General features: G+C 48.6%; 1 protein-coding gene across 1 annotated transcript; it reads left to right on the top strand.

Moving 5' to 3' along the window:
- The first annotated feature begins 4,832 nt into the window (after positions 1-4,832).
- Positions 4,833-10,072, top strand: LOC119401725 (uncharacterized). Its single transcript, XM_037668659.2, has 3 exons — positions 4,833-5,120; positions 7,005-8,123; positions 9,074-10,072. The coding sequence occupies exons 1-3, from the start codon at positions 4,833-4,835 to the stop codon at positions 9,560-9,562; spliced, it is 1,896 nt and encodes a 631-aa protein (XP_037524587.2). The 3' UTR covers positions 9,563-10,072.
- The last annotated feature ends 257 nt before the right edge of the window (positions 10,073-10,329 follow it).

Raw genomic sequence — 10,329 nt, forward strand, 5'->3', positions numbered from 1 at the left:
CTGGCTAGGTCCCTGAAGATCACTCTTCCCACGGACGGATCCGGAGGGGATATCCGGATGTCCTGACCTCCCTTCCCCTTCCCGCCGTTAATTGTTAGAGGCGCCACCAACGAGTTACATTCTTGCTTTTTTTGTATTCCAAGCACTTCCGGTCGAGCGCTTACTTCCCGTTTTCCGAATATTCAGAAAATTTGCTTTAAAAACAAGCTTGTGCGAAATTTATGGTTCTGGTTGAACTAGCAGTTAATGGATACATTTGATATCGGAGCATAGTTTTCTATAAGATGAGGGCCAATTAACTGTCAGATTAGTTAATCAAAAGTAATTGAATGAGTTCAATGAAATAGCAGATTGTGTTCTTTTGAGCGGCTGGGATCGTTGCGACAGCTGGCGGAGCGGATCTCAACCACGCGCTTGTTTCTACGTGACCTCTGTGATTCCCTACGGCTAAACAGAAACTTAACCCAAGGAATGCACCACGGCATGCGAACGCCGACGTGAGAGGGCCACTACGTACAGACACCTATGTCTGTACGTAGATGTTTGAATGCAACAAGAGGACCTATCAGGTCCTTCCAAAAGCTGACTCCCTCACCCCCCCCCCTCCTTTCCTGGAAAAATCCTGTATTCTACCCTGGAGCGCACAGAAATGACCACTCGAACATGCTACTGGTGCGCAGAACGTGATTGCAGAAACATGTAAATGCATTCTCAGTTCGCTGTGCAATACGAAAAACAAGTCGTTATCATTATTTCGCGTTTATTTTTATTTTTTACCTCGTTTTCTCGTAGTGCCAAAAGACGGAGAGCCAATGGATGAGGTACCTGTTCCACAGACCGCAAGTGCGGGTGAGTTCTGGCTGCGCATGCTGTTGTTTTATTATCACCTCGTTATATTGCTTGGAACATTGAACAAAAAAAGGTTAGTTTTGTTCCCATCAATCATACCCTCATGGCTATATAATTTTTTTTACAAATATCGGAAGCACGCTTCGTGTTTCCTGTCTTGATTATCGCGAACGTGATAGCTGATGCTGGCCTTGGGATCTGTACAAATTTTCGAGAATAACCACAATTGGAAGTTAGCGCCAGTCCCCTGTTCTCGTCTCGTCTTTGTTCCTTTTGCGCGACGGTTTTTTTTTTCTTTATGAAGTTCCGGAACAACTCGCCCAACAAAACGTTTTGTCGGAAGCGCAGTTATCAACATCGAGCAAGCAAGCAATTGTTTTAATCGCGCTTTGTAGCAGATCGGTTTCCCTAATTGAAAAAAGAAAAGAATTTTGGTAATCGGCAATGGTAGTGAGGTACGCTTAATGGTGGAGGATTAATATCAACCATTCGAGGATCCTGAACACGTTCTTCTTTTTTTTTTTTCATTTCACTTCCATTGAAATTCGGCCGCATGGGCAGGAGTAGAACGCGCGTCCTCTTGCCTAACAGTGTGAAACCATGGCCGCTGCGCCACTATTCTGTGTGGTTGCAGGAACCGTCCTTCTGACATGTATACGGGGCCACATTTGTGGTGTACCGCATGTTAGGGTTAGATAAATAAATTGACTGCTACAATTTTTTTATACACGTGTTAGTTATGGCGCTCGACTGCTGACCCGAAGGTCGCGGGATCGAAACCCGGCAACGGCTGTCTCATTTCGATGGAGGCAAAATGCTAGAGGCTGGTCTGCACTGGCGTAAATCGCGGGGGTTGTCAGGAGGGTCCTAACCCCCTTTGTGCTCAGGCTTGGGGGTGGCATCCCCTTGCAAATGTCGCCCACCCCCTCGTTTTGAGATTTATCTTCCAAACATGATATTTAAATTGCCTGACAGTCAAAAATCGCGCATTCAAATTTTTAATGCCTGTTTACTTTGTAGTGTGCACTTGTGTTCAATACCGTTCAGCTGTGTAAGAATGCGTAGAAAGTGCAAGTACCGTTCGACCGGTTTCGGTAAACTCGCACTACTACAATGAAATTACGCGAGATGGAAACAAATGTTCATATTTAATTTTTATTTCAAGGCATAATTTTAATTTTTATATTGTTAAACCTACGCTTATAAAAACAGTATGGCCGCCATGGCAAGCTGTGCGTCTCCCCTAGTGAATTTGCTGGATGCTTGGATTTAGGTGCGCGTTAAAGAACACGAGATGGTCCGAATTTTCGGAGCCAGGCATCCACTACAGCGTCTCTCATAATCATATCGTGGTTTTCGGACGTAAAACCCTACACACGTGTTCGCAGATGCCATGGAGTCCGTGAAGATACGACTGGTAGCGGCGACAGCGATCGTCCTCATTGGTTGCCTTTTCATCGCGTTAACGTTCCTGGGCGTTTTCAGAAAGAGCAGTCCCGCAAGCAGCCTGCCGTGTGTCAGCGAAGAGTGCCACGAGGTGATGTTACAAAACTTGTGAACAACATTTTACCGTGAAATTCTACCTGGGTGAAATATCTTCATATGTTACAGCGCCAGATATAGAGACCGGCAGATACAGACGGGGAATTTTTGTTTCTTGCAAGTAACTTTCTGCACATCGCCTCAAGACTGGCTACGGACGGTCCAGAGAGCCCACGATGTCGCTGAAGGGCTAGGCCTGACGGTGCCATCGTGGGCGCGGCACGCCTCGACCTGAGCGGTTCGAGCCTCAGGACTTCTGTAAATAAGTTTACACACACACACACACACACACACACACACACACACACACACACACACACACACACACACACACACACACACACACACACACACACACACACACACACACACACACACACACACACACACACACACACACACACACACACACACACACACACACACACACACACACACACACACACACACACACACACACACACACACACACACACACACACACACACACACACACACACACACACACACACACACACACACACACACACACACACACACAACACACACACACACACACACACCACACACACACACACACACACACACACACACACACACACACACACACACACACACACACACACACACACACACACACACACACACACACACACACACACACACACACACACACACACACACACACACACACACACACACACACACACACACACACACACACACACACACACACACACACACACACACACGCGCGCGCGCGCGCGCGCGCACGCACACATCTTTCTGCACATGCTTAAGTTCGACTATGCTGTCCATCGCTCTAATAACGATATTCTGAGCATACAAAAGTGGCCGCAGCAACGAAATTTTCCTATTTTACCGAACGTTTCCTATAGACACGCAGTCACGAAACGAAACGATTAGCGCTTTCACTTTGTTCAGCGTGCTGGTGACTGGATGTTGTAACTCTTGATGTCAAATGGTCCTCAGTGATTACATAGAAATATTCCCACTAGGAGGCGCTTGAGAGGACGACCCATTAGAGCGTTCCAATGCTTCTCTACAATTCATTCATTTTATTACCTCAGTGATCTCTTCTTGAGACATTACGTGAGTGAATAGGTGGGTTGTGAAAGGCTAACAATATAATGTAAGTTAATTCAGAGGCGTAGCCAGAATTTTCGGGCGGGGTGGGGGGTGGGGGTTCAACCCACGGCCGTACCCAGGAATTTTTTTCGGGGGGTGCCTGTGTGTAGAACGGCCAACTTTGGCAACTCGTGGTTGCTGTGAAGGCATGCAAATATTTGACTGTCACCCGAAAAGTTAAAGAATGAAAAAATTTCGGGGGGTGTCAGAACCCCCTGAACCCCCCTTTACTTACGGCCCCGGTTCAACCATACTTAATGCATGTTCATGCGTGTGTTTGTACGCGTGCGTGCATACGTACACATTCAAAGTTGAATGTGTATACGTACACATTCAAAGTTGAAAATTTTCGGGAGGAGTGGTGGAAGGGGGTTGGAACGCCCCTCAACCCCCGCCCCCCTCGCTACGCCAGTGTAAGTTATGATAGGATGGTTTCGACGAGCCGCTTGAATGCTTGTGGGTCGATGATAGTGGTAACTTCGGTGGGCAGGTCGTTCCAGTGTCGTGCTGTGCGCAGCGCACCACTGATCGCCGAATTATTGCCAGATTTTTTTCCTACATAAAGAAAAAAAAAGAATACGTCAGTATATCTGCAGTTCAGTCACTGTAAAAAATATTTTGCACTTGGCACCGTAATATTCTGGGGAATAGACGCTTTCAGTTCTCATGTAAAGCAATGTTGTAAATGTCATTACAGTGAACAGGAGGCAGCTGCTGCCGGCAAAAATTTAAAGAACATTACACTGGCTGTGAATAAACATATACGCATGCTATAAAGATAATTTCTCTACATAACCTTGTTTTTCATCTCTGTCAAGCCATCCATGAGATATATGCACGTTGTGTCTAAATAATGACAAGGATACCAATGGGTTATATTTGTATTAGTGATTTTCACTGCATAATTCGGGTGTACTCTTTGATACATGTTTTATACATTTTGCTTGATACGTTATTTTTGTTATACGCACATGCAATAGACGTTCTAATGCGAATATGATATACACTTAGTGTTTGAAATTGTTTAATTGACATCAATGTGTAATGTCAGTACGCCGTTGTGATATATAACACTTACAAGTTATTATATCAAAGGTTACGTAAATGTTTTCTTTTAATGAAAACTTCCTTGCCAAATGTAACCAGGACCGGAACCTTTGTCATGCTGCTAGAAAGCGGCTTTTTGCTTTGATCCTGCTATTTCCCTGAAAGGAACCAATGCCAAATAAACTCAACTGGGTCTAAGCTTCTCAAAATAAAAGGTTTCATTCTATTACCGGTGTCTACAGACGATGGCCAAGGTGGACCTGCTGATGGACAGCCACATCAAGCCCTGCAGGGATTTCTACCGACACGTGTGCCGTCACTGGATCGACAGGCCGGCAGACCAGCCGCCGACCTCGTTCATGATCGACATGGCGAGCAACTACACGAAAATCTGGCACCGGAAGCTCACGCAGGACCACATCGTGGGTGACTACGTGCCATTGAAGCAGGACGCCTCGCACTTCTACCGCTCCTGCCTCGTCTTCCACGAGACGCCGATCGACGTCGGTGCCGCCACTGAGGAACTCTTCAATGTGAGATTACACTGCTTGTTGAGCTTACACTGTTCAACGTGGCTTACACTGCTCAAAGTGAGCTTACACTCCTTGTAGATATTAGTGTTGGAAGTGAGCTTACACTACTCAGCTGTTGAGCTTATTCTACTAAAAGTGAGCTTACACTACTCAAGGTGAGCTTAAACTGCTTGTGGAGCTTAAACTACTCAAAGTTAGCTTACATTGCTTCTTGAGCTTACACTGCTTGTGGAGCTTACACTACTCCAAGTGAGCTTACACTACTTGTTGAGCTTACACTACTTGTTGAACTTACACGACTCAAAATGAACTTACACTACTTGTGGAGATTACACTCCTGGAAATGAGCTCACCCTGCTCAAAGTGAGCTCATACTGCTTGTGGAGCTTACGTGAGCTTACGCTGTGGAGCTCAGAGTGAGTTTGCACTGCTTGTGGAGCTGACACTACTCCGAGTGAGCTTACACTGCTTGTTGAGCTTACACTACCCAAAGTGAGCTTACACTGCTTGTCAAGCTTACGCTATTGAAAGTGAGCTTACACGACTTGTTGAGCTTAGGCTACCCAAAGTGAGCTTAGAGTGCTTGTTGAAAGTGAGCTTACACTGTTTGTGGAGCTTACCCTGCTCAAAGTGAGCTCATACTGCTTGTGGAGCTTACGTGAGCTTACGCTGTGGAGCTCAGAGTGAGTTTGCATTGCTTGTGGAGCTGACACTACTCCGAGTGAGCTTACACTGCTTGTTGAGCTTACACTACCCAAAGTGAGCTTACACTGCTTGTCAAGCTTACGCTATTGAAAGTGAGCTTACACGACTTGTTGAGCTTACGCTACCCAAAGCGAGCTTAGAGTGCTTGTTGAAAGTGAGCTTACACTGTTTGTGGAGCTTACACTGCTCAATGTGAGCTTACCGTGTTTGTGGAGCTTACACTACCCAAAGTCAACTTACACTGCGGTTCTTGCTTCTCCGATCGCAGAAACTGGAACAGCAGAAACAGAAGCACATGCACATCTACGCGTACGCCGGTATTATCAGAGGAAATGGTGAAAAGGTTTTAAAAGTTTTAGAGAGAGTCACGACATTCATTTTTCACGTATATGAGCAATATATAGTCATACTCTACATCACTCAAGGTGATTGACGGAAAGCCTGCACACCCCTCTCCCTTTCTGGGCGCTGCTAGATCGTTAAAATTAACACGCACCGACTAGCCGAGCTTGCAACTTCAATGGGCTTACACTGATACCATCTGGGTGTTACTGCAGTATGCATAAGGCATTCCTAGCGTGAATAAGTAGGCAATATAACTCGGGAGGAGAAAACAGCGCACCAGGGCGATCTCTGATGTTCAACTCGCGTTGATGTCGGCGCTCTCCGTTAGTCTTCATGTTGGCATGGACGTCAGGAAATGCGCAAGACCGAGCGCTGACATCATGCTGATGTTAGCGCTCGCATCCTGTACAAACCTCGCGTATGTGCACTCAATGGCAAGTCTGGGCTGAGGACGTTCGAATCTAAGCTGCATTTACGACGGATATTTCTAGTCCGATGAAAATATCGATTTCGTGGCAGCAGTCGCGAGTGGGCGCGACCTTTTTTGGTCCCTGAAGTCGCACGCATGTGGACACTCGTTAGTGCAAATCTGTTCTTTCTTACCCTACTCTCTTTCCTATGGCGCTGAGCCGTGCCCCCCGTGTAGCGCTGATACCACCACGTTTATTTTTGAAGCGATCACTCGCTCCACTCTTACTCCACAGCATTACATTAATGGACATTAATCAACAAGACGCTGGCATCCTGTACTTTTGGTGACGAAGATGGTCATAGTAAAGATGCTAGGAATGGTGCCGCAGTAATACTAATGATGATGATGTGTTCCCTTTGCAGGCTCTTGACCTAACCTTGACGAACTGGTTCAAGGAAAAGAGTCCGGAAAACTTCTTTCGCGATATCATACGGCTCTCTTTGGTGAACCGTTTCCACACGCTGGTCAGCACGACGCCCATCGTCACCGACTCGGACAAGACTCTGCTGATCCGCCGAGAGTCGCCCTTCCACCTTCTCGTCAACCCCATCTACGAGCGCCATCTGGAACAGTACGCCAGCGGCGTCCTCAGGGCGATCGGCAAGAAATACGCCAGCGACGCGGTCATTGACGAAGTCCTGAAGCTAGACCTCAAGAGAGCCCGCATGGTCGTCGAGGACAGCAGAACAGAACGAAGTCTTGAAGACGCCGGCTGTCAGGGCTTCCCGGCGACCATGTGGAGGCGAGCGCTCCAGAAGGTCCTCTCTGCGAAAGAACAACAGGTCGACGTAAAGATCGAGGCCGCGGACACCATCTGCGAGGACCTGAACGCCGTACTCGTTCGCACCAACAGCTCGGCGCGACCTCTGTACGTCCTGGCGCTCCTGGCGGTTCCCGTGGTCACTTACGACTACGAGCTGTCAGGGGATCGAGACCCGGTCCTTGTCAAGGGCGTCTGCTACCATGCCACGGGAGTCGCGTTCGAGGACGTCTGGTTGCAGCTGCTGAGCAGCTTCCTCGACGTGAGTAACCGCATCGAAAAGGCAGTCGACGCCTACATGGACCTCGTCAAGTTGCGCATGAACGACCACCTCCGAGACAGGAGCTGGATGAGCGAACGCGACCGCAGCGCCGCGCTCGGGAGGCTCTCGAAGGTGCGGTTGTCGCGCTTCCGCGGAGCCGGGTTGACCGTGAGGGCTGTGATGTGCAATTCCGACAAGTACAGCATGACCGCTAACTTCACCACGAACCTGGTGGCGCTGCGCTCCCGCGACATTCAGAAGTGCCTCTTTTACCCGGAGTTCAGCGGCAACGACGCCCACGTCATCAAAATCCTGGCCGGTACGGATCTGATCGTGGACCCGGAGACCCTGACGGTGTACGTGCCGGTGTCCTTCACGATTCCCCCCATGTACCACCGGCAAGTCGACAGCGACAAGTTTGTCAACATGGCCTTGATGGGCGTCCAGCTCGCGCGCAAGGTATTACGCGCCCAACTTTCTTTTACAACTCGGAGCGCGATGGCATCTCAATAACTCAGTCATTGTACGGAGAGATGTTACAGTAGCTTCTGCACATATGTTACTGCCTAATGCAGTGACGCATTTTCTGACGAGTGCTTTCTGTTTCCGAATAGACCATAAATAACAAGCTAAAAAAGGCGCTAGTTCCCGGTGTCAGGCAGCCACAGGTGCGCGCGCGCGGAAGTGGGCGGGGGGGGGGGGGGGCTGAAGACAGGGGCGGGGGCGCCAAGTCTGCCCCATACTTGTGCATCTTAGCAAGAGCAACGGAACAAACACAGAAGAAAGAGACACGTAAACAGGACGGGCGCTGTGTTTGTTCCGTTGCACTAGCTAAGATGCACGAGTTCTACACCCACCAATTAGCCCAAATTTCTGCGTTGAACTGTCTCATACCTTTAGTCTGTCAGACCAGTCCCGTCATTGTTTAATGTGAAGAGTTAAGGAAAGGGGGGAAAAGGAAAAAAGGGTACATTTTTTTCTTAAACCTTCCAGCACTTTGCGAAATTCCGCAGAACTGATTTGCAAAATCTGAAAGGTTACGGCAACGCAGTTTTTTTATGGTAATGGCGGTCAAGAGCCACTATACTATTGCATTCCCAGAACAGTTTGCTCCCCACAAAAAGCAGGCCGTTGTGAGAAGCACGAATTCGCTTCATTTTCATTTTTGCATCCATCGCGAAGGTTTTCTTTCGGACTCTGCCAACGGCGGGGAGGGGGCCCGGGGCGTTGCGGTGAGGACCCCTCCCCCCCCATGGGAAACCCTACCTACCCCGCACACGTACACACACACACACTCGAGCGTGCATGAAGCGTATGAATACTTCAGTGCTTTTTCTGTTCCACCATCTACATCTCCTGTACATCTCCAACAATAAGTCACTGACGACCACAACCTCGCTCCTTGACAGGTCATGTCCCTTCTGGGCCGAAAGAGCTTCAACCCGCAGGCCGCGGTCGACAACGAGACGACGGCGCCCAACACTGCTAAATCCGACGGCTGGAGCCCGGGCACGCTGAACAACTACACGGCGATCCAGACGTGCTACGCGGGCGCCGCGGCCTCGTACCACAGGCGCCTCGACGACTCCCAGTTCGACGACGCGTTCGCCGTCGTGGACGCCATGCGGCTGGCGTACGCCGGCAAGCGCGAGTACGACGTCGACGTGGTCCGCAGGAACGAGAAGCGAGTGACGGACTCGAACGCGGCGTTCTTCAAGCTCGCCTGCCTCTCGCTCTGCACGTCTCGCGACGTCGTCCCGGACGCCAACACGATGGACTTCGAGGCGTCCTACGCGGCTTGCCTGTTCGGCGTCACCGCCTTGCCGCAGTTCGCCCAGGCCTTTCAATGCCATCGCGAAGACCGCATGTGGAGCATAAACCGATGCTGTGTCGACTAGACAATAAGACCCTCCCAAAGCCCGTTTCTTTTTCTTTCTTTTCCAGGAGGTGTCGGTACTCTCGTCTTTTAGTGTTTTAATCTAGACTTTCATTATATAAATGCTCACTCGATTTATTTCCTGTCTTCATATCTGTCCAGTCACGGAACAAGGAACAAATGTAGGCACGCAGTCGAAAGCCTCTCTAACGAACGCCATTACAACGAAGTGCCCTGTATAACGAATTATTTCGCACGCCCCAAACACTTCGTTATGAAGGTGTCTGACTCTATCATTAACGCACCGTGGTCAGGCGGTTATTGTTCTCGACCGCTGACCCGTAGGTCACGGGATCGAATCCCGGTCGCGGCGGCCGTATTTCGACGGAGGCGAATGCTAGAGGCCCGTGTTCTTAGATTCAACCCTCTCATGCATAAATAAATATGGAGCGGCAGAAACAACCGTTTGGTTCAGATAATCACGAACATACTAAAAAGCAGAAGAAAATAATTTTCGGCATTTCTAAAACTTATATTATGTACAGGTAATGTCACGTGTCCGCATATGAGGGCAACATGCAGTTACGCTACAAATATGCTTTACAGAAGTCATTTGTACTTCATGAAATTCATCAAAGTATAAGCGTACAATCAAAGAAAACGAGAAATAAATGCATAGAGAGATGGAGGACGAAATTTTTTTCTTGAGACTTGTTCGTTCTTTCAGCACTACCAAAGAAACCGACCACATGAAAGTGGATACCACACTAAAAATTTGACAGCCGAAAC

Source organism: Rhipicephalus sanguineus, chromosome 8, assembly GCF_013339695.2.
Source record: "Rhipicephalus sanguineus isolate Rsan-2018 chromosome 8, BIME_Rsan_1.4, whole genome shotgun sequence".
Taxonomy (NCBI): domain Eukaryota; kingdom Metazoa; phylum Arthropoda; class Arachnida; order Ixodida; family Ixodidae; genus Rhipicephalus; species Rhipicephalus sanguineus.

Bases quoted from the DNA above. Each gene is read 5' to 3' on its own strand.
- LOC119401725 (XM_037668659.2), top strand. From the start codon at position 4,833: ATGGCCAAGGTGGACCTGCTGATGGACAGCCACATCAAGCCCTGCAGG. The intron at 5,121-7,004 runs GTGAGATTACAC...TTCCCTTTGCAG, and splicing joins CCACTGAGGAACTCTTCAAT to GCTCTTGACCTAACCTTGAC. The intron at 8,124-9,073 runs GTATTACGCGCC...GCTCCTTGACAG, and splicing joins GCGTCCAGCTCGCGCGCAAG to GTCATGTCCCTTCTGGGCCG.